Source organism: Mustela lutreola, chromosome 8, assembly GCF_030435805.1.
Source record: "Mustela lutreola isolate mMusLut2 chromosome 8, mMusLut2.pri, whole genome shotgun sequence".
In the NCBI taxonomy this organism is placed as follows: domain Eukaryota; kingdom Metazoa; phylum Chordata; class Mammalia; order Carnivora; family Mustelidae; genus Mustela; species Mustela lutreola.
This window is the reverse complement of record NC_081297.1, coordinates 40,995,523-41,020,404: the sequence shown is the minus strand read 5'-3', so window position 1 is coordinate 41,020,404 and position 24,882 is coordinate 40,995,523. Positions and strand designations below refer to the sequence as shown.

Below are 24,882 nucleotides of genomic sequence, written 5' to 3'. Positions count from 1 at the left end.
ACAGTTTGGTGATTGTGACCATTGCTGCTATGAACATTGGGGTACATATGGCCCTTCTTTTCACTGCATCTGTATCTTTGGGTAAATACCCGGTAGTGCAATTGCAGGGTCATATGGTAGTTCTATTTTCACTTTCTTAAAAAATCTCCACACTATTTTCCACAGTGGCTACACCAACTTGCATTCCACCAATACTGTAAGAGGGTTCCCCTTTCTCCACATCTTTGCCAACACTTGTTTCTTGTCTTGTTAATTTTGGCCATTCTAACTGGTCTAAGGTGCTATCTCAATGTGGTTTTGATTTGAGTCTCCCTGATGGCTAATGATGATGAACATTTTTTCATGTGTCTGTTAGCCATTTGTATATATTCTTTAGAGAAGTGTCTGTTCATGTCTTCTGCCCATTTTTGATATGTTTATCTGTTTTTAGGGTGTTGAGTTTGAGAATTTCTTTATAGATCTTGGATATCAGCCCTTTGTCTGTAGTGCCATTTGTGAGTATCTTCTCCCATTCTATTGGTTGCCTCTTTGTTTTGTTGACTGTTTCCTTTACTGTGCAAAAGATTTTTATCTTGTTTAAGTCCCAAAAGTTCATTTTTGCTTTTGTTTCTTTTGCCTTTGGAGACGTGTCTTGAAAGAAGTTGCTGTGTCCGATGTCAAAGAGGTTACTGCCTATGTTCTCCTGTAGGATTTTGATAGAATCCTGCCTCATGTTGAGGTCTTTTATCCATTTCAAGTTCATTACTGTGCACGGTGTAAGAGAATGGTCGATTTTCATTCTTCTATACATAGCTGTCCAATTTTCCCAGCACCATTTATTGTCAAAGATTATTTTATCATAGAGTTGCGGGTCCATATCTAGACTCTCTACTCTATTCCACTGGCCTGTGTATCTGTTTTGTGCCAGTACCGTGCTGTCTTGGTGATCACAGCTTTGTAATAAAGCTTGAAATCAGGCAACGTGATGCCCCTGTTTTGTTTCTTAAATTCCACATATGGGCACTGGTGCTTTTAAAGACTCCCCAGGTGATTTGAAACTACAGCCAGGATTGACAGCCACTGATTTGGTTAAAACAGTGTTGGGACTAGTTCAATATCAGAAATATCAGTGAAGGAATAAATCAACAAGTAGGCCCCTGCATCTCTCCATTGATTTCTCTCAAACAGAACACACACACACACACACAGTGTATATATGTGTGTATATATATTCATACATGTACATACTTCATCACGCATTCTTTTTAAAAAATGTTTATTATTACTTGATTAAATTATTTTTAGTAAGTTTTTTTCTTGCTGCTAGATTTTTAAAAGTTTTTAATTAATTAATCAATCAGAAAAATGCTATTTATTTATTTATTTGACAGACAGAGATCACAAATAGGCAGAGAGGCAGGCAGAGAGAGAGAAGGAAGAAGGCTCCCTGCTGAGCAGAGAGCCCAATGCAGGACTTGATCCCAGGACCCCGGGATCATGACCTGAGTGAGCTGAAGGCAGAGGCTTTAACCCACTGAGCCACACAGGTGCCCCTAAGTTTTTAATTTAAATGCCAATTAGTTAACACACCATGTAATATTAGTTTCAGGGGTTCATTATAGTGAGTCAACACTTCCCTACATCACTTGGTGCCCACCACAAGTGCCTTCCTTAATCCGCGTCATATATTGCACCCATCCCCCTTCCCAGCTCTGTTCTAGTAACCAGCATTTTGTTCTCTGTAGTTAAGAATCTGCTTCTTAGTTGACCTCTCTTTCTTTTTACCCCATGCTCATTTTTTTAAAATTCCATAAATTAGAGCAATCATATGGTATTTGTCTTTCTCTGACTGACTTATTTTCATTTAGCATATTGTTGCTTCCTCTATCTGTGTTGTTGCAATTGGCAAGAATTCATTCTTTTTTATGGCAAAGTAATATTCCATTATATCACACACATATGCACACCTCTTTGGTTAGGCTTATTCCTTGATACCTTATGGTTATTGGTGCAATTGTAAAGATGATTGGTTCCTTCATTCCTCTTTCTTCTGCCTCCTTGTTAGTGTATAGAAATGCAACTGATTTTTATGCATTGATTTTTATATCTCGCCACTTTGCTGAGTTCCTGTATTTTACAGTGTTTTGGTGGAGTCTTTTGGGTTTTCCACATAGAGTGTCATGTCAGCTGTGAGGTGTGAGTGTTTGACTTTTTTTTCCTATTTGGGTGCCTTTTATTTCTTTTTGTTGCCTGATTGGTGAGGCTAGGACTTCTGGTACTATGTTGAACAGCAGTGGTGAGAGTGTTCTGTCTCTGTCCTGTTCATGACCTTAGGGAAAAGCTCTCAGGTTTTCTCCATTGAGGTTGATATTTTATTATGATACACTGTCTTTCTTCATCTCTTATTACAGTCTTTGGTTTAAAATAGTTTGTCTGATACAAGGATGGCTACTCCAGCTTTGTTTGGGTGTCCATCGGCATGATAGATTTTTCTCCACTCCTTCACTTTCAATCTAGAGGTGTTTTGGGGCCTAAAGTGAGTGTCTTGTAAGCAGCTTATTGATGGGTCTTGTGTTTTTATCCTTCCTGATACCCTGTATTTTGATTGGAGCATTTAGTCCATTTATATTCAGAGTAATTATTGAAAGATATGAAGATATGAAGTGAGTGCCATTGTATTACCTGTATAGTTGCTGTTCGTGTAGATTGTCTCTGTTCCTTTCCGGTTTTTGTTACTTTTGGGCTCTCTGTTCACTGAAGGGATACCCTTTGATAATTCTTGTAGGGCTGGTTTAATGTTCACATATTCTTTTAGCTTTTGTTTGTCCTAGAAACTCTTTCAGCAATTTTATTCTTAAATAAATTTTCTGTCCCCTGTTCTCCCTCTTCTTCTGGGACTCCTATAAAACAAATGTTATTACACTTAATAACTCAGTTCCTGAGTTCTGTAAATCTATGCTCATGTTACATAATTCTTTTTTTTTTTCTTCTGTTCAGCTTCATTGCTTTCCATTACTTTGTTTTCTAAGTCATTAAATCATTCCTCTGGTTCTTCCAGTCTGCTGTTCATTGCGTCAGGCAGGTTTCTAATTTCATTTATTGCACTCTTCATCTTTGTTTTTTTCTTTAACTCTTTTATCTCTGTGATAAGGGTCTCACTGATGTCTTTCATTCTTTTCTCAAGCCCAGTGAGTATCCTTATGATCATTGCTTTAAATTTTCCCTCAGGCATGTTACTTGTATCTGTTTCATTCAGATCTCTAGCTATGGCCTTACCTTATTCTTTCATTTGGGATAAATTCCTGTGTCTTCCTGTTGTGTCTAAGTCTCTGCCTGCTTCTCTGTGTTAGAAAAGTCAGTTTTGTCTCCTCTTCCTGAAAGTAATGACCTAATAAAGAGAGGTCCTATAATGTCCAGGGCCTGCTGCTTCAGGGAGTGTCTCCTGTGTATGCTGTATATGCTCTGTTGTTGTTTTGGTTGCCCTATCCTTTAGGTCAGTCATTTAAAGAAGCTCTCCTTGCCTGCTGTGATCAGTGTTTTATCTCTGGCCTGAATTTTAACTAGGTGGTGAGTTTTAACTAGGTGTGCCCTGGTTTGCTTGTGAAATGAGACCTGTCACCACCTCCTCCACAACTGAGGTCCTGCAGGACTTTCTGGTTGGGAAGTGTGCTATGCACAGGGGTTTGTGCTGGTCTTCTGGAGGAGGGGCTCACCACTCTGGGACTTAGGGAAACATGACTGAGAAGGGTTGTTTTACTGGAGCTCAGAAGTATGGGTCTTGGTGTAGGTAAGTTAGGCAGCCAGTGTTGGTACACCTGCTTCCCACAGGTGGCTCTGTGTTCATGCTGAAGGATGGGGGAGGGAAATGGTGCCACCTGTCTCTTTTATTCCTGAATGATGTCCCTGTACATGCTTCCTCTCAGGGATGTGCTCTGAGAGGAGCAAATAATCTCCCCACTGTGTGCCCCAGGCATGCTTTAAATCCCTGTTTCCATGCTGTCTGCCCCTCAGGTTGTTTCCTGCCTTCTCTCCATGAACAGCACAGTGATCTCTAGGCTCTATCCCAGTCAAGCCCTCTGATCTTGGCTCTGGCCCTCTGATCTCTGGCTGTGGTTCCAGATGCTGATTGCAAGAACTCATGAAATTTTACCCCTATCATTTTCTAAACCAATGGCTTTGGGGAAATGTTCTCCTTGTGTGTTCTCCTGTGTACTCCTTTTTCTCCCCTTTCTCCATGACCATGACTCCCTTCCCTCTGCAGCACCTGCAGTCTTTTTCTCCCCTAAACAACATCTCTGCATTTTCTACATTCTTTGATGTGGCCTCTTCTTTCCCTTTAGTTGTGGAGTTTGTTCTGTCTTCAGGTCTACTTGATAGTTATCTAGTTGTGTACCCGGGACTAGTTGTGCTCCTCCTTCTATTGGCTTGGGCAGTGAGAGATACCTATAATTAAATAGGTTATTTAAAAAAAAAAAAAAAAAAACCCTGACATTCCTTCATGTCCTTTATTGCCAGGACCTAAATTGGTATTTGCCTTTTCACTTTGGAGTACTTCAGCCTGGACATTTTGCTGTATTGCCACCTTGATGTGGACCCAGTACTCTCTTCATCTGCCCTTCATTTAAGTGCGATTATTGGGCAGAGTGGGGAGAGGGGTAAGGCAAGAGTTGTCTTATCCCTGCCTTGAAAAGATACTCTCCATAGCCAGTTAGCTAATTTGGTGCTTCTTAACCTTGTATACATTTAAATCATCTGGGAAACAAAAATTCTGATAACTGGGCCCCACCATCAGAAATTCTAACTAAAAAAAATTTCTGATTTTATTAGTCTCCCAAGTGGCCTGGGCATAGAGAGTTTTGGAAGTTCCCCCAAGTGATTCCAGTATGCATCTAGCACTGGGAACTGTGGGGATAAGGAGGTTCATGGATGTTCTTATTTGGCAGGATAACAGTACCAAGGGGAACAGAAGAGCAGAGGAGAAGTGTCCCCTTCCAGTTGCTTTTACTACTGGAGAAGATGCAGGACAGCCGGCAGAAAGCAGTGCAACCTATGGAGCTTGCCTACTGTCTCCAGAAGTACAATGTTCCAAGTAAGATAGCCTTCTCAGCTCTGAAAGAGAGGGAGGGGGAAGAAGTTAGGAAGGGGAAGGAAGGGGAGTGCCTCAATGAATGAGTCAGCTGCTGTTACCTCCTCTTCTTTGTTTTGGAAGCATTTGTGAAGGGATAGGTTCTTTAGGTGTTTGGTAGAATTAAGCCAATTCTGGACCTACGCTTTTCTTTGTAAGAAGTTTCAAAATGACTGATTCAGTCATTTTCTTTTTTACAGTTAGGGTCCTTTCTTTGGGTTAAACTGAGCTCCCTTTAGCAATTTCTTGTAAAGCAAGTGTAGTGATGAACTCCCTCAGCATTTGTTTGGGAAGGTCTTTATCTCTCTCTCATTTCTAAAGTTAAGTTTTCTTGACTGGCAGTGTTTTCCTTTTATCACTTTGAATATGTCATTCCATTGTCTCTTGACATGTAAGGTTTGTGCTAAAAATTCCAATGATAGCCTTATGGGAGCTTCCCTTATAAGTGATAAGGTCCCTTTCTCATAATGATTTTAATCCTTGTCATTGATTTTTTTTATTAAGTTCAATTAGCCAACATATAGTAAGTACATCATTAATTTTTGATGTATATTCAATGATTCATTAGTTGCTTGTCACTGATTTTTAAAAGTTTTGCTATTGATGTGTCTTGGAGAATATCTGTTTGAGTTGAATGTGTCTGGGGACCTAAGAGCTTCATGAACTTTGATGTCTAAATCTCTCCCTAGATTTGGGAAGTCTCAGCCACTATTTCTTTATTTTTTTAAATTTTATTTACATTCAATTAATTAACATATAGTGTATTATTAGTTTCAAAAGCAGACTCTTCAGTTGTGTATAACATCCAATGCTTATTATATTGGACATTTCCACCCCTTCTCTTCCAACAACCCTCAGGTGTTTCCTCTAGTTAAGACTCTTTTATGGTTTATCTCCCTTTCTGACTTAATCTTGTTATATTTTCCCCTCCCTCCCTCTATACTCCTCCATTTTATTTCTTTTTTGTTGTTGTTGTTCTTAGGTGTTTTATGATTTTGTCACTTAAAAATTTTTTTTTTTTTACTTTTTTTAAATTTTTATTTTCAGCATAACAGTATTCCTTGTTTTTGTACCACACCCAGGGCTCCATTCAATCCGTGCCCTCTCTAATACCCACCACCTGGTTCCCCCAGCCTCCCACCCCCCGCCGCTTCAAACTCCTCAGATTGTTTTTCAGAGTCCATAGTCTCTCATGGTTCACCTCCCCTTCCAATTTTTAAAAAATTTCATTTTATTTTTTCTGTGTTCCAAGATTCATTGTTTACACCCCACACCCAGTGCTCCATGCAATATGTGCCCTTCTTTAATACCCACCACCCGGATCACCCATCCCCCCACCCCCTCCCTTCCCAAACCCTCAGTTTATTTCTCAGCGTCCACAGTACTCTCATGGTTCGTCTCCCCCTTCCATTTCTCCCAGTTCACTTTTCCTTTCCTTCTCCTCCATGTTATTTTCTGTGCTCACAAGTAAGTGAAACCATATGATAATTGACTTTCTCTGCTTGACTTATTTCACTCAGCATAATCTCTTCCAGTCCCGTCCATGTTGATACAAAAGTTGGGTATTTATCCTTTCTGATGGAGGTGTAATATTCCTTTGTATATATGGACCATATCTTCTTTATCCACTCATCTGTTGAAGGGCATCTTGATTTTTTCCACAGTTTGGTGACTGGCCATTGCTGCTGTGATCACTGGGGTACAGATGGCTCTTCTTTTGACTACATCTGTGTCTTTGGGGTAAATACCCAGTAGTGTAATTGTAGGGTCATATGGTAGCTCTATATTTAATTTCTTAAGGAATCTCCACACTGTTTTCCAAAGTGGTTGCACCAACTTGCATTCCCACCAATAGTGTAAGGGGGTTTCCCTTTCTCCACATCCTCTCCAGCTCTTGTTGTTTCTTGTCTTGTTAATTTCAGCTATTCTAACTGGTATAAGGTGGTATCTCAATGTGGTTTTGATTTGAATTTCCCTGATGACTAATGGTGTTGAACATTTTTTTCATGAAGGAAAACTTCCAGACTCTTTCTATGAAGCCAGCGTTACCCAATCCCCACCCAGGCAAAGAACCCATTGAAAAGGAGAATCTCACACCAATATCCCTGATGAATATGTTTTAGTTCTTCTTTGCCAATTTGAATGTTTTTTATTTCTTTCTGTTGTCTGAAAAATGAGGCTAGAACTTCTAGTACTATGTTGGTGTTTTAAATTTTGGCCATTCTGATAGGTTTGTAGATGTATCTCACTATTTTAATTTGCAATTTCTCTTTTTAATTATTTTTTCATTTAAATTAAATTAGCCAAGTATAGTACATCATTTGGTTTGATATAATATTCAATGATTCATTAATTCACTGTAACACCCAGTGCTCATTGTATCACCTGCCCTCTTTAATTCTCTTTCACATATGCCACGCAATACTTCATGTGCTTATTTGCCATTTGTATATCGTCTTTCATGAGATGTCTATTCATGTTTCTTATCCATTTTTTATTCAGGTTTTTTTTTTTTTTTTTGGTCTTATTGTTGAGTTTGAAGAATTGTGTATTTTGGGTAACAGTCCTTTGTAAGATACGCCTTTTGGACATATTTTCTCTCAGTCTGTGGCTTGTTGTCTCATGCTCTTGATAGTATCTTTTACAGAGCAGAAATGTTTATTTTTAATGAGATCAGTATACCACTTCTCCCTTTTGTTGCTTGTACATTGGAGTTGCATTAAAAAGTAATCACCAAACACAAGTTCTTCTAGATTTTCTCCTGTATTATATTTAGGACCTCTATAGTTTTGCATTTTACATTTAAGTTTATTACACATTTTGAATTTGTTTTCTTAAGGGATTTAAGTTCTGTGTATAGATTTATTTGTTTGCTTGTGGATATTCTGGGTCTTTGCCTCTCCAAATAGACTTTAGAATCACTTTGTCAATATCCACAGAATAAATTGCTGGGATCTTGACTGAAATTACAATGAGTCTATAGATCAAGATGTAAGAATTGGGGGTCGCCTGGGTGGCTCAGTGGATTAAGCCACTGCCTTCGGCTCAGGTCATGATCTCAGGGTCCTGAGATCGAGTCCTGCATCGGGCTCTCTGCTCAGCAGGGAGCCTGCTTCCCTCTCTCTCTCTCTGCCTGCCTCTCTGCCTACTTGTGATCTCTCTCTGTCAAATAAATAAATAAAATCTTAAAAAAAAAAAGATGTAAGAATTGGCACCTTGACAATATTGAATCCTTCTTTCCATGAACATGGGATATCTCTCCATTTATGTAATTCTTTTGATTTCTGTCATCAGAGTTTATAGTTTTTCTCATATAGATCTTGTATATATTTGGTTAGATTTGTATCTAGGCATTTCATTTTCATGGTTTCTAACATAAACAATATTATGTTTTTAATTTAAATTCCCCTTAATAAAAAACTAATGATGTTCTTTATGTTGGCTAGTTGAACACAATAATAAAAAAAGGAAAAAATCCCCAGTTCATTGCTGATATATATTTACCTGTATCTTTACCTTTATATATTTAACTTGTATCCAAGTTAGTTCCAGTTGTATCCAACTCCTAGTTTCAGGAGTTTTTTTTTGATTCTTCTGAATTTTCTACATAGATGATCATGTCACCTGCAAATAAGGACATTCTTAATTTTTCTTTCCAATCAGTATACCTTTTATTTCCTCTCATTGTCTTACTGCATTAGCTAGGACTTCCAATTCCACTGAAAGGGATGGTGATAAGGGACACTATTATCTTTTTCCGGATCTTCGCAGAAAAATTTCTCACCATTAAGTGTGATGTTGGCTGTAGGTTTTTTTTTTTAAAGATTTTATTTATTTTTATTTGACAGACAGAGATTACAAGTAGGCAGAGAGGCAGGCAGAGAGAGAGAGAGAGAGAGAGAGAGAGGAGGAAGCAGGCTCCCTGCTAAGCAGAGAACCCAATGCTGGGCTTGATCCCAGGACCCTGAGATCATGACCTGAGCCGAAGGCAGCGGCTTAACCCACTGAGCCACCCAGGCGCCCATGGCTGTAGGTTTTTTTTTTTTTTTTTTTTTAAATTTAGTTATTTATTTTCAGAAAAATAAATCCGTGCCCTCTATAATACCCACCACCTGGTACCCCAACCTCCCACCCCCCCGCCACTTCAAACCCCTCAGAATGTTTTTCAGAATCCATAGTCTCTCATGATTCACCTCCCCTTCCAATTTACCACAACTCCCTTCTCCTCTCTAACACCCCTTGTCCTCCATGATATTTGGTATGCACCACAAATAAGTGAAACCATATAATTGACTCTCTCTGCTTGACTTATTTCACTCAGCATAATCTCTTCCAGTCCCGTCCATGTTGCTACAAAAGTTGGGTATTCGTCCTTTCTGATGGAGGCATAATACTCCATAGTGTATATGCACCACATCTTCCTTATCCATTCGTCCATTGAAGGGCATCTTGGTTCTTTCCATAGTTTGGTGACCGTGGCCATTGCTGCTATAAACACTGGGGTACAGATGGCCCTTCTTTTCACTACATCTGTATCTTTGGGGTAAATACCCAGGAGTGCAATGGCAGGGTCATAGGGAAGTTCTATTTTTAATTTCTTGAGAAATCTCCACACTGTTCTCCAAAGAGGCTGCACCAACTTGCATTCCCACCAACAGTGGAAGAGGGTCCCTGGGACCATTCTGAGGCTCCTTCTGCATTTTCTATCCTCAGGCTCTGGTGGTCTGAGCTCCCCTTCCCTCATACTCACCTGCATGCTAACAACCTGCTTTATGCATGTTTCAGAATTAAGCTCTTTCACGCATGCTTGTCTCAGACTATACAGCTTTATACATTTTTTGCCCCTTTACTCTGAGGTGCAGGAAGTGGATGGATTCATCACGCTTCCTTTCCTTTCCTTCCCTTCCCTTCCTCCCGGTCTTTCCTTCAACAAATCACTTTCCCACGTCCCGGGTGCTGAGGGCACTTAGGAAAATGAGACATGGCCCCTACTCTTGAGAAACTCGCTCTGTGCACACCTGTGGGGAAATAAGGGGATTTTCCCATTGCCGTGAAATACACAGCCCTCTGCCTACAGGTAAGTTAGTCCAGCTGGCTGTAGGACAAGCAAAGCTTGAGCACTGCATGCATTCCCCCAGATCCCTTACCTACAGAGAAAAAAAGAAGAAAAAAATGACAGATAGGCCCCTCACCCACACTTTGAGTGGGGAGTTGCAGATCTTTCTGGCCCACTCCCCGCAGGCTGAGGCAGGTTGCCCCACGGGTGGGCACTTCCTCCTCTGTCATTCGCCCTACCCATACCCCAGATGTGGCAGCCAGCAAGGTCCTTTGTCCCTCACTGCCTCAACTCTCTGCTCACTCTCTCAGGGAGCGGCACACTGTCATTTCTGGATGCTGAGAAGCCAAAGTCTCGGCCATTAGTTCACTCTGTCCACCTCTGCCCTGGGCTGGGATTTTCTCTTGCAAACCTGGGGTTAGAACTCCCAGAACCCCAGGGTTGTGTGGCAGACACAGGAATACATACCTTCTTTCCCTCCAAGGTGCAGGAATGCTTTGCTTTAACCATACCCTAGATAATGCACGTCCTCGCCCTTCTCTGCCTTAACCAGATTCCCCATCAGGCTGGTACTCCTCCCACTCCCTGGCTGGACTGGACACAGCTCCTGCCTAAGAACCCAGAATGGAGGACGCTTTTCTCAACTCACCAACAGTCTGGGTTGCTGGTTTGCAAGCCCTCTTTGATTCCTGCGCCTCGTTGTGGTTTTTTTTTTTTAATTTTTTATTTTTTATAAACATATATTTTTATCCCCAGGGGTACAGGTCTGTGAATTACCAGGTTTACACACTTCACAGCACTCACCAAAGCACATACCCTCCCCAATGTCCATAATCCCACCCCCTTCTCCCAAACCCCCTCCCCCCAGCAACCCTCAGTTTGTTTTGTGAGATTAAGAGTCACTTATGGTTCGTCTCCCTCCCAATCCCATCTTGTTTCATTTATTCTTCTCCTACCCACTTAAGCCCCCATGTTGCATCACTACTTCCTCATATCAGGGAGATCATATGATAGTTGTCTTTCTCTGCTTGACTTATTTCACTAAGCATGATACGCTCTAGTTCCATCCATGTTGTCACAAATGGCAAGATTTCATTTCTTTTGATGGCTGCATAGTATTCCATTGTGTATATATACCACATCTTGATCCATTCATCTGTTGATGGACATCTAGGTTCTTTCCATAGTTTGGCTATTGTGGACATTGCTGCTATAAATATTCGGGTGCACGTGCCCCTTTGGATCACTACGTTTGTATCTTTAAGGTAAATACCCAATAGTGCAATTGCTGGGTCATAGGGCAGTTCTATTTTCAACATTTTGAGGAACCTCCATGCTGTTTTCCAGAGTGGCTGCACCAGCTTGCATTCCCACCAACAGTGGAGGAGGGTTCCCCTTTCTCCGCATCCTCGCCAGCACCTGTCATTTCCTGACTTGTTTATTTTAGCCATTCTGACTGGTGTGAGGTGATATCTCATTGTGGTTTTGATTTGTATTTCCCTGATGCCGAGTGATATGGAGCACTTTTTCATGTGTCTGTTGGCCATCTGGATGTCTTCTTTGCAGAAATGTCTGTTCATGTCCTCTGCCCATTTCTTGATTGGATTATTTGTTCTTTGGGTGTTGAGTTTGCTAAGTTCTTTATAGATTCTGGACACTAGTCCTTTATCTGATATGTCGTTTGCAAATATCTTCTCCCATTCTGTCAGTTGTCTTTTGGTTTTGTTAACTGTTTCCTTTGCTGTGCAAAAGCTTTTGATCTTGATGAAATCCCAATAGTTCATTTTTGCCCTTGCTTCCCTTGCCTTTGGCGTTGTTCCTAGGAAGATGTTGCTGTGGCTGAGGTCGAAGAGGTTGCTGCCTGTGTTCTCCTCAAGGATTTTGATGGATTCCTTTCGCACATTGAGGTCCTTCATCCATTTTGAGTCTATTTTTGTGTGTGGTGTAAGGAAATGGTCCAATTTCATTTTTCTGCATGTGGCTGTCCAATTTTCCCAACACCATTTATTGAAGAGGCTGTCTTTTTTCCATTGGACATTCTTTCCTGCTTTGTTGAAGATTAGTTGGCTGTAGAGTTGAGGGTCTATTTCTGGGCTCTCTATTCTGTTCCATTGATCTATGTGTCTGTTTTTGTGCCAGTACCATGCTGTCTTGATGATGACAGCTTTGTAATAGAGCTTGAAGTCCGGAATTGTGATGTCACCAACGTTGGCTTTCTTTTTCAATATCCCTTTGGCTATTCGAGGTCTTTTCTGGTTCCATATAAATTTTAGAATTATTTGTTCCATTTCTTTGAAAAAGATGGATGGTACTTTGATAGGAATTGCATTAAATGTGTAGATTGCTTTAGGTAGCATAGACATTTTCACAATATTTATTCTTCCTAATCCAGGAGCATGGAACATTTTTCCACTTCTCTGTGTCTTCCTCAATTTCTTTCATGAGTACTTTATAGTTTTCTGAGTATAGATTCTGTGCCTCTTTGGTTAGGTTTATTCCTAGGTATCTTACGGTTTTGGGTGCAATTGTAAATGGGATTGACTCCTTAATTTCTCTTTCTTCTGTCTTGCTCTTGGTGTAGAGGAATGCAACTGATTTCTGTGCATTGATTTTATATCCTGACACTTTACTGAATTCCTGTATAAGTTCTAGCAGTTTTGGAGTGCTATATATATGATAGCATATCATATATATCATATCATCTGCGAAGAATGATAATTTGACTTCTTCTTTGCCGATTTGGATGCCTTTAATTTCCTTTTGTTGTCTGATTGCTGAGGCTAGGACCTCTAGTACTATGTTGAATAGCAGTGGTGACAATGGACATCCCTGACGTGTTCCTGACCTTAGCGGAAAAGCTTTCAGTTTTTCTCCATTGAGAATGATATTTGTGGTGGGTTTTTCATAGATGGCTTTGATGATATTGAGGTATGTGCCCTCTGTCCCTACACTTTGAAGAGTTTTGATCAGGAAGGGATGCTGTACTTTGTCAAATGCCTTTTCAGCATCTATTGAGAGTATCATATGGTTCTTGTCCTTTCTTTTATTGATGTGTTGTATCACATTGACTGATTTGCGGATGTTGAACCAACCTTGCAGTCCTGGAATAAATCCCACTTGGTCGTGGTGAATAATCCTTTTAATGTACTGTTGAATCCTATTGGCTAGTATTTTGGTGAGAATTTTTGCATCTGTGTTCATCAAGGATATTGGTCTATAGCTCTCTTTTTTGATGGGATCCTTGTCTGGTTTTGGGATCAAGGTGATGCTGGCCTCATAAAATGAGTTTGGAAGTTTTCCTTCCATTTCTATTTTTTGGAACAGTTTCAGGAGAATAGGAATTAGTTCTTCTTTAAATGTTTGGTAGAATTCCCCTGGGAAGCCGTCTGGCCCTGGGCTTTTGTTTGTTTGGAGATTTTTAATGACTGTTTCAATCTCCTTACTGGTTATGGTTCTGTTCAGGCTTTCTATTTCTTCCTGGTTCAGTTGTGGTAGTTTATATATTTCTAGGAATGCATCCATTTCTTCCAGATTGTCAAATTTGTTGGCGTAGAGTTGCTCATAGTATGTTGTTATAATAGTTTGTATTTCTTTGGTGTTAGTTGTGATCTCTCCTCTTTCATTCATGATTTTATTTATTTGGGTCCTTTCTCTTTTCTTTTTGATAAGTCTGGCCAGGGGTTTATCAATTTTATTAATTCTTTCAAAGAACCTGCTCCTAGTTTCGTTGATTTGCTCTCTTGTCTTTTTGGTTTCTATTTCATTGATTTCTGTTCTGATCATTATGATTTCTCTTCTCCTGCTTGGCTTAGGGTTTCTTTCTTGTTCTTTCTCCAGCTCCTTTAGGTGTAGGGTTAGGTTGTGTACCTGAGACCTTTCTTGTTTCTTGAGAAAGGCTTGTACCGCTATATATTTTCCTCTCAGGACTGCCTTTGTTGTGTCCCATAGATTTTGAACCGTTGTATTTTCATTGTCATTTGTTTCCATGATTTTTTTCAATTCTTCTTTAATTTCCTGGTTGACCCATTCATTCTTTAGAAGGATGCTGTTTAGTCTCCATGTATTTGGGTTCTTTTCAAACTTCCTTTTGTGGTTGAGTTCTAGCTTTAGAGCATTGTGGTCTGAAAATATGCAGGGAATGATCCCAATCTTTTGATACCAATGGAGTCCTGATTTAGGACTGAGGATGTGATCTATTCTGGAGAATGTTCCATGTGCACTAGAGAAGAATGTGTATTCTGTTGCTTTGGGATGAAATGTTCTGAATATATCTGTGATGTCCATCTGGTCCAGTGTGTTGTTTAAGGCCTTTATTTCCTTGCTGATCTTTTGCTTGGATGATCTGTCCATTTCAGTGAGGGGAGTGTTAAAGTCCCCTACTACTATTGTATTATTCTTGATGTGTTTCTTTGATTTTGTAATTAATTGGTTTATATAGTTGGCTGCTCCCACGTTGGGGGCATAGATATTTAAAATATTAAATTTTCTTGTTGGACAGACCCTTTGAGTATGATATAGTGTCCTTCCTCATCTCTTATTATAGTCTTTGGCTTAAAATCTAATTGATCTGATATAAGGATTGCCACTCCTGCTTTCTTCTGATGTCCATTAGCATGGTAAATTCTTTTCCACCCCCTCACTTTAAATCTGGAGGTGTCTTCAGGCTTAAAATGAGTTTCTTGGAGGCAACATATAGATGGGTTTTGTTTTTTATCCATTCTGATACCCTGTGTCTTTTGACAGGGGCATTTAGCCCATTAACATTCAGGGTAACTATTGAGAGATATGAATTTAGTACCATTGTATTGCCTGTAAGGTGACTGTTACTGTATATGGTCTGTGTTCCTTTCTGATCTACCACTTGTAGGCTCTCTCTTTGCTTAGAGGACCCCTTTCAATATTTCCTGTAGAGCTGGTTTGGTGTTTGCAAATTCTTTCAGTTTTTGTTTGTCCTGGAAGCTTTTAATCTCTCCTTCTATTTTCAATGATAGCCTAGCTGGATATAGTATTCTTGGCTGCATGTTTTTCTCGTTTAGTGCTCTGAAAATATCATGCCAGCTCTTTCTGGCCTGTCGGGTCTCTGTGGATAAGTCAGCTGCCAATCTAATATTTTTACCATTGTATGTTACAGACTTCTTTTCCCGGGCTGCTTTCAGGATTTTCTCTTTGTCACTGAGACTTGTAAATTTTACTATTAGGTGACGGGGTCTGGGCCTATTCTTATTGATTTTGAGGGGCGTTCTCTGAACCTCCTGAATTTTGATGCTCGTTCCCTTTGCCATATTGGGGAAATTCTCCCCAATAATTCTCTCCAGTATACCTTCTGCTCCCCTCTCTCTTTCTTCTTCTTCTGGAATCCCAATTATTCTAATGTTGTTTCATCTTATGATGTCACTTATCTCTCGAATTCTCCCCTCGTGGTCCAGTAGCTGTTTGCCCCTCCTTTGCTCAGCTTCTTTATTCTCTGTCATTTGGTCTTCTATATCACTAATTCTTTCTTCTGCCTCATTTATCCTAGCAGTGAGAGCCTCCATTATTGATTGCACCTCATTAATAGCTTTTTTGATTTCAACTTGGGTAGATTTTAGTTCTCTTATTTCTCCAGAAAGGGCTTTTATATCTCTCGAGGGGGTTTCTCTAATATCTTCCATGCCTTTTTCGAGCCTGGCTAGAACCTTGAGATTTGTCATTCTGGACTCTAGATCTGACATATTACCAATGTCTGTATTGATTAGGTCCCTAGCCTTCGGTACTGCCTCTTGTTCTTTTTTTTTTTGTTGAATTTTTCCGTCTTGTCATTTTGTCCAGATAAGAGTATTGAAGGAGCAAGTAAAATACTAAAAGGGTGGCAACAACCCCACGAAAATATGCTTTAACCAAATTAGAAGAGATCCCAAATCGTGAGGAGGGAGAAAGGGGATAAAAAGAGGTTCAAAAAGGAAGAAAGAAAAAAAAAGAAAAAAGAAAAAAAAAGAAAAGAAAAGAATTAAAAAAAAGAAAACAAATAAGAAAAATATAAAAAAGAAAATATATATATATTGGATAAACTAGTTAAAAAACGTTAAAAAAGAAAAAGGTAAAAGTTAAAAAAATTTACCAGAAGGCGAGAAAAAAAACAAAAAATGAAAAAGAAAAAAATTAAATTAACTGTAAGGCTAAAAAAAATCACAGGGAAAAAGCCATGAGTTCCGTGCTTTGCTTTCTCCTCCTCTGGAATTCTGCTGCTCTTCTTGGTATTGAAACCGCACTTCTTGGTAGGTGAACTTGGTCTCCGCTGGATTTCTTGTTGATCTTCTGGGGGAGGGGCCTGTTGTAGTGATCCTCAAGTGTCTTTGCCCCAGGCGGAATTGCCCCGCCCTTATCAGGGGCCGGGGTGAGTAATCCGCTTGGGTTTGCTTTCAGGAGCTTTTGTTCCCTGAGCGCTTTCCGTAGAGTTCCGGAGGACGGGAATACAAATGGCGTCCTCCTGGTTTCCGGCCTGGAGGAGCCGAGAGCCCAGGGCCGCACTCCTCAGTGCGCCCTCAGAGAACAGCGCCCAGTTACTCCCGTCTGCCTGACCTCCAGCCGCGCTCGAGCTCACTGAGCCTGCGACTGGTTCAAGGTAACACTGAGCTGTGAGCTTACTGTCGGCTCTGTCTCTGTAGCCGGCTTTCCCGTTCCAATACCCGCAAGCTCTGCGACACTCAGACACCCCCGATCCTTCTGTGACCCTGTGGGACCTGAGGCCACGCTTACCCCGCGTGGGCTTCGCCCCGGTTTAGCCTCTGTAGCGATGTCCCTCAGCGGAACAGACTTTTAAAAGTCCTGATTTTGTGCGCCGTTGCTCGCTGCTTGTCAGGAGCCGGCCCCTCCCCCCGGGGTCTATCTTCCCGTCGCTTTGGATTCACTTCTCCGCCGGTCCTACCTTTCAGAAAGTGGTTGTTTTTCTGTTTCCAGAATTGCTGTTCTTCTCTTCGATCTGCCGATGGATTTTCAGGTGTTTGCAATCTTTAGATAAGCTATCTAGCTGATCTCCGGCTAGCTGAAGTAGTCTCAGCGTGCTACTTCTCCGCCATCTTGACTCCTCCCTCTGTAGGTTTTTTTTGAAGATGTCCCTATCAAACTTGGGAAGCTCCTCTCAGTTTCTAGTTGGCTGAGAGTTTTTATCATGAATGAATGTTGGATTTTGTCAGATGCTTTTTTGGCATCTATTAATAAAATCATTTGAATTTTGTTTTTAGTGTATTGATGTGATGGATTACATTAATTAGTTTTCAGATGTTGGACTAGTCTTGCATACCTGGGGTAAATCTCACTTGGTTGTTCTATATAATTTTTATATTTTGTTGGATTCTATTTGCTAATATTTTCTTGTGGATTTTTGTATCTATGTTCATGAGAGATATTGACCTGTAATAATGTTTCTTGTAATGTCTTTGTCTGGTTGTTGTAATAGGAGAATGGTAACCTTATAGAGCAAATTCCTCTATTTCTATCTTGTGAAGAGTTTTTTTGAGAGCTGGTATAATTTATTCCATAAATGTTTGGTAGAATTCATCATTGAGCCCATTGGTGCTCTGTACATTTATCCTCATTCGTTTTTCTTTTTATTCCTCAGACTGTATGACTTCATTGACCTGTTTTCAAGTTTGATAATTCTTTTTTTCTGCCAGCTCAAATCTGCTATTGACCACTTCTTGAAAACTCTTCATTTCTCTTACTGTATTTTTCAGTTCAAGAATTTCTATTTGGATTTTTAAAATAATTTTTTCTTTATTGATATTCTGTGTTTGGTGAGACATTGCTTTCATACTTTAGTTATTTCAATATTGTTTTATTTAGTTCTTTGAACAAATTATAACTAATCTAAATTCTAGTGAGACTAAAGTGCCTGGGTGGTTTAGTCATTAAGCATCTGCTTTGGGCTCAGGTCATGATCTCAGGGTCCTCGGATAGAGTCCTGCATCAGGCTCCCTTCTCAGCGGGGAGCCGGATTCTCCCTTTCCCACTCCCCCTGTGTTCCCTCTTTCACTGTCTCTCTCTCTGTAAATAAATAAATAAAATATTAAAAAAATTTAAAGTCTAATGAGACTAACATCTGGATCTTCTCAGTGATAGTTTCTACTGATTGCTATTTGTGTGTATGTGTACCACATTTTTCTGCTTCATTGTATGTCTTGTAATTTTTTGTTAAAAACTAAACATTTTAGATAATATAATGTGGCAACAGTGGAAATCAGAAACTCTGACAATGAGGTTGTTGCTGTTGTTTTGTTGTTGCTATTTGTTTAATGGCTTTCCTGGACTAATTCTGTAAAGGCTATGTTTCCTATTGTGTGTGGCCATTAAAGATTCTGTTTGGTTAGTTTAATGTCACCTAATGATTGGTCAGGGATTTCTTTAAAGGCCTACAAATGGCGTTCCAGATCACCAAGAATATGTCAGAGATTTAGAAGTCCACTATGGACATCTCAGTACTCAGATCCATCTTTTAAGTTTCAGCTGGTCTCTTTTTTATTTTGCCCTATCTGTTACTACAACCTTAGGTAATCACAATATTAACTATCATTGGTTTCTTTTGACAAATATCCTGGGAATAGGATTTTAAGCTCTGAGTCAGGTCAAATAATGACAACCTCCATCACAGGATGCTTTTCCATAAAGCTGCAAGACAAGTCAAATAATAAAAATGCTTTCAGTATGGAACTTTTTGAGGAACTCCCATCCCACTCTGTCTCTTTCTCAGTTACAAGGCTTCTGGTTTTCACAGCCTATATGATTGCAGGTTTTCTTATTCTCAAAGCTACCTCAGAGCTGGGAAGAAGGAAATGGAAATAGGCCAGGTTGAAATCCTGTTGTTCTTATGTAGGTTCTGCTGTGTTTGTTGAATAAATATTCCTAAGATTTTTTAAACCTTTGGGTAATTTTTAGAGTTCTGAAAAAATGATTTTTATAATTTTTTTCCCCAGGATTTTCATTGCTTTTCTGGAGGATTAGATTTATAGAGCTCCTAACTCCATCATTCCAGTTGTATTTTCACTTTTATATCAATTTTCATAGCAGTTTGATTACTTTAGGGAATTTTTCTTATTCTTTAAATTATGACTTTGTGGATACTTGTCCTCCACTAGAATATAAGTTTCTTGGGGATAGTAACTTTCTCTAGTATGTGCAATGCCTTTCACATAGCAGGTGTTAACTAAATTATGGGTTGGGCAGATATCCCTGTATTTTTTAGACAAATTAGGACTCTTGGCTCTGGTATGATCAGAAGAGGCAAAATGTCTTTACATGACAAGGAGATCTATCTTTATGTCCAGTGTTGGCTTCATGGCAGGCAGTCTTCTGTAAAGAATTCCCTGGAGACAGCATAGTTCAACCCTAGTTCCACTCTGTTTGTCTTTAGGTTTTGGGGTTATTACCTTAAAATATGGATTAATTAATTCATTCAGCTCATAGATAGTGTTCACCTATTATGTGCCAGGTATTGTGCTTGTATTGCAGATAAAGGAACAAGACTGATAGGGTCTTTGCTTCCATGGAGCTTATAATCTTGAGAAGAGACAGGCCAAAACAAAAGTCAAACAAAACAAATTGAAATAAAAAATGTTAAGTACAAACTGTGATAAGTATAATAAAGGAAACAAAAAGGTGTTGAGACAGCTGATATGAATATTTAATACATTTACAATAACTACCTTTTCTTGCAGTGTCTTTGCATGTTGGCAGACATATGTTCTTTTATAAAATAGTCCTCAGTGTGTTTTTCATGTTCTTTGTATTCCTAGGTTTCTGTTAAACAATAGAAATTCATTTATATCTGTCTTTTAGGCTTCTTACATAACATATGAAAAATCTACTGTTTAATTCCTGTTTCCTCTTAGTCAGCATCATCTAACACTGAGACAGTTCTTTCCTTTCTTGTCCTCCCAGATACCTTTGGGGAAGACCTGGGTCAGATATGAGTATTGGGAAACTGCTCAATTTATGGGGAATGAAAAAGAAATTAAATAAAAATACAGAGAAATGAATGGTCATTAGAGTCCAAATAAGGTGTTGGCTTGGCTTGGAAATTGGAAAGAATCCACTATGGAATATTGGTTTTATGTGGCTGGATCCCCTAGTAGAGGCCAGTAGGAATGGATGGCTGGTCAGAAAAAAGGAAACTTCTATGATGCAGTCAGACTGGATTTTGAATTTTAAGAGGAGTTGTGAATACCCAACTTTTGTATCAACATGGATGGGACTGGAAGAGATTATGCTGAGTGAAATAAGTCAAGCAGAGAGAGTCAATTATATGGTTTCACTTATTTGTGGAGCATAAGAAATAACATGGAGGACATGGGGAGATGGAGAGGAGAGAAGGGAGTTGAGGGAAATTGGAGGGGAAGACGAACAATGAGAGACTATGGACTCTGAAAAACAATCTGAGGGTTTTGGAGGGGCGGCGGGGAGGAGGTTTGGTGAGCCTAGTGGTGGTTATTATGGAGGGCACGTATTGCATGGAGCACTGGGTGTGGTACATAAACAATGAATTCTGGTACACTGAAAAGAAATTTAAAATAAAAAATTAAAATAAATAAATAAATAAATAAATAATATTTACTGAGCTCCTAAAAAAATAAACAAGCTTATTTTTCATTTTTAGTGCCTAACTAAAGTGGGGGTTGGTGATGATATTGAGGGCTGGGAGAGGACAAAATGGTGAATGTTCATGTACATGTAGGTAGCAAGGGCACAAGAACATGCATGAGAATTGTCCCTTGGTGACCTCACTGATCGGGCTGTTATTTTTCTCTTTGTCCAGTGTTTGTCCAGCATGATGCTGCTCAACTCTACCTCACGGTCTGGAACCTAATTAAGGACCAAATCACAGATGTGGACCTGGTGAGATCCTAGAACCAGAGAACTCAGAAGTTTAAGATGCTGCTCATTTAGCTCATCCAGCAATCAATATAATGTATAGAGAGGATTAAAAGAGAAATCCACATATGATGCTTATCACAATTCCATAATATTATTATTGTTATTATTTTGCACCTTTTTGAAGAGCAAAGAGCATCAGTGACTACCATTTTTGGAGCTTCTGTTTGATGGCTACAATTTCTGGAAATTGACTTGACTTGTTTTGTTTATGACTTTGTACCCTTCTTTCCTCTCACCTTCTCTCTCTTACAGGTAGAGAGGCTGCAGGCCCTGTATACAATCCGGGTGAAGGAGTCCTTGGTTTGCCTTGAATGTACTGTGGAAAGGAGCAGAAACAGTAGCATGTTGACCCTCCCCCTTCCTCTTTTTGATATGGACTCAAAACCCCTGAAAACACTGGTAAATGATTTCTTTTGGTGATTTTTCTGTTCCCATAAACCTGGTGCTGCCAGTGTGCCCTTACTTCTTTAATCCACCATTGCCTTTTAAAAAGTAATTTCTATTTCCTTTGCACAGTTCTGTTTCTCCTTTGATTTGGTGAAAAAAATTTTGTTTCCTTTTACTTTCTCTCCTTACACTGCTACCTTAACAAGTGCTCCCTCCTATTTATCAATCCAGTCACTAGGTCTTTTTGGAGATCCTGCCACATGCACCACACTGGGCCAGGGGGGAGGATATGGGGAGAGCCAGAAGAAAAACTTTTATCCTCATTTGTAGTGTGGTAAATACTAACTCTGATTTTTTTTTTGATCTTCTGAAACAGGAGGATGCCCTTCGATGTTTCTTCCAACCCAGGGAATTATCAGGCAAAAGCAAATGTTTCTGTGAGAAATGTGGGAAAAAGACTTGTGGGAAACAGGTACTCACTCTCTGAAACCAGATGCTGCCATAGTTTGGGGTTGCCTTTAGTGGATTTCCTGATAGAGCCTTCATAGACGGTACCATGTGTTGGTTGAGGGTGGGAATTTATATTCTGGCTAGTATCTGGGATCTGGGGATCCTGATTTTCAGAGGCCCATCACTGAGAGGGGCAGAGCCTTTTAAAAGATAAGAGAAGGGATGCCTGGGTGGCTCAGCTGGTTAAGCATCTGCCTTCAGCTCTGGTCATGATCCCAGGGTCCTGGGATTGAGTCCTGCTTTGGGCTTCCTGCTCGTTGGGGAGTCTTCTCCTTTGCCTGCTGCTCTCCCTGCTTGTGCGCACTCTCTCTCACTGACAAAATAAATAAATAAAATCTTAAAAAAAAAAAGAGAAAGTCCAAGAGCAGCAGGCAGTTTTCCATGCAGAGTTAGACTAGCTCTCTAGAGCAGACTCTAGTTCCTGTGGTTCCTGGTTCTTGTGCAGAACCCTATGGCTGCTCATGATTTCTGTGAAGAGCTCAACAGATTCAGCAGATGGGAGCCCTTAATTCTGTATTATATCATTCTGATACATTTTGGAGAAGAAGAACACACCATCGGCCCGGGTATTTCTCTAAATCTACCCATTTCAAGTGCCTTAGGACTTCATCTCCATAGTAATTTTGCTTTTTCAGGTCTTGAAGCTGACCCATTTGCCCCAGACCTTGACAATCCACCTCTTGCGGTTCTCCATCAGGAATTCTCAGACAGAAAAGATTTGCCACTCACTCTATTTCCCCCAGACCTTGGATTTAAGTCAGGTCCTTGTGATTGAAGAAGGCCTCTGTAATGCTGAGGAACAGGTGAGAAGCTCCTTAATGCCCTTCCATCCTCCATCTCTTCAGACCCCTTGTCTGCTTGATTTTGCCTCTCTTCCCCTAAGATGCTTAAAGTCACGCACTCAACAGACATAGCACTTTTGGTCATCTCATCTTTGCCATTATAGCATCTCATAAATCACAGCCTATGTTGGACATGCTTGGGGCACACAAAGGGAGGAAAACTCACCAGCAGCTGCTTGGTGTGATTCATAGAAACACATTCATATGTTCAAGAAACATTTATTTTTTTAAAACAGTATTTTAATGATGGAAACCTATGTGTTCTTAAATGAAAAAATGATGGCTTGTTATTACCATACTACTTATCACCAACATTTGCTGTATGTGGTTGCTTTTCTTATAAGATTCAAAATACTTCTGTCAATGGACATCTGAGCTCTTTCTCTAGTTTGGCTATTTTGGACATTTCTGCTATAAACATTGGGGTGCTGGTGCCAGATGAATGGATAAAGAAAGATGTGGTACATATATACAATGCTATATTACTCGGCCATAAAAAAATATGATATCTTACCATTTGCAACAATATGGATGGAACTTGGGGGTATTATACTAAGTGAAATAAGTCAGAGAAAGACAATTATATAATTTCACTCACATGTGGAGTTAAGGAACAAAACAGGTGAACATAGGGGAAGGGAGGGAAAAACAAAACAAGACATAATCAGAGGGAAACAAACCATAAAAAAGACTCTTAACCACAGGAAATAAACTGAGGGTTGGTGGAGGTTGGGAGGTGGTGAGGGGATGAGGTGACAGGGTGATGGGCATTAAAGAGGGCATGTGATGTAATGAGCACTAAGTGTTATATACAACTGATGAATCACACTCTACCTCTGAAACTAAAAATATATGTTAATTAATTGAATTTAAATAAAAAAGACTCAAAACATTATTTCTTTTTTTTTTAAATTGCATTTTATTTTTTCAGTGTTCCAAGATTCGTTGTTTATGCATCACATCCAGTGCTCCATGCAATATGTGCCCTCCTTAATACCCACCACCAGGATCAACCCCCCTCAAAAACCTTTAGTTTGTTTCTCAGAATCTGCAGTCTTTCATGGTTCATCTCCCCACTCCGATTATTTCTAAGTATTGGACTTTGTTCATAACCCTCACAGCACTAAGGAATGGGAGGAATCCATAATTCAGGGCTTTCTCCTTAAATGAAGTATATAATACATATATACATAAGTAAACGCAAGATCTTGGGTTCTAAACATAATACCAACCTTTCTTTTTAAAACAGCTTATACCCACTTTGAGGATAGTAACAAAAGAGCCAGTTCACTGGGCCAAATTTTTTTTTTTTTAAAGATTTTATTTATTTATTTGACAGACAGAGATCACAAGTAGGCAGAGAGGCAGGCAGAGAGAGAGAGAGAGAGAGAGAGAGAAAAGCAGGCTTCCTGCGGAGCAGAGAGCCCAATGCGGGGCTCGATCCCAGGACCCTGAGATCATGACCCGAGCCGAAGGCAGCAGCCCAAACCACTGAGCCACCCAGGCGCCCCGGGCCAAATTTAATCAGAGTAAAGTTGAATTCAGTTTTCCTGACCTAATAACTTACTGGGAAATTCTGAGAAAAAATATAACATAAATATCTTTTTTTAGGTTTAAAATGTTATATTTAGTAAATTCTATATTGCTACATATATATGTATTGCTATATATATATGTAGCAATGTAGAATTATATATACATATAGTGTATATATATATGGACTGTTTTTTTAATGCTCTTTACTATTCATGCTGTAGAAACATGGTTTCTTAAAAATGAGGCCTACAACAGACACATGAAAAAAATGTTCCACATCACTCAGCATCAGGGAAATACAAATCAAAATCTCAATGAGATACCAGCTCACACCAGTCTGAATGGTTAAAATGAACAAGTCGGAAACAACAGATGTTAGTGAGGATGTGGAGGAAGGGTTGGTGGGAATGCAAGCTGGTGCGGGCACTCTGGAGAACAGTATGGAGATTCCCCAAAAAGTTAAAAACAGAGCCACCCTATGGGCCAGCAATTGCACTGTTAGGTATTTAGCCAAAGGACACAAACATCATGATCTGAAGGGG

The 24,882-nt window shown here is 39.7% G+C and overlaps 1 protein-coding gene across 7 annotated transcripts in view; it reads left to right on the top strand.

Moving 5' to 3' along the window:
* Window positions 1–24,882, top strand: part of USP18 (ubiquitin specific peptidase 18) — a 59,980-nt gene that overhangs the window by 17,188 nt on the left and 17,910 nt on the right. For 5 of the 7 annotated variants that reach the window (XM_059184291.1, XM_059184294.1, XM_059184292.1 and 2 more), the window contains exons 4-8: window positions 4,923–5,068; window positions 20,947–21,026; window positions 21,318–21,464; window positions 21,829–21,924; window positions 22,598–22,765. In XM_059184291.1, coding sequence (XP_059040274.1) covers window positions 4,923–5,068; window positions 20,947–21,026; window positions 21,318–21,464; window positions 21,829–21,924; window positions 22,598–22,765 — 637 coding nt within the window. The remainder of the gene's footprint in view (window positions 1–4,922; window positions 5,069–20,946; window positions 21,027–21,317; window positions 21,465–21,828; window positions 21,925–22,597; window positions 22,766–24,882) is intronic. The other 2 variants (XM_059184295.1, XM_059184293.1) reach the window with 2 other exon arrangements.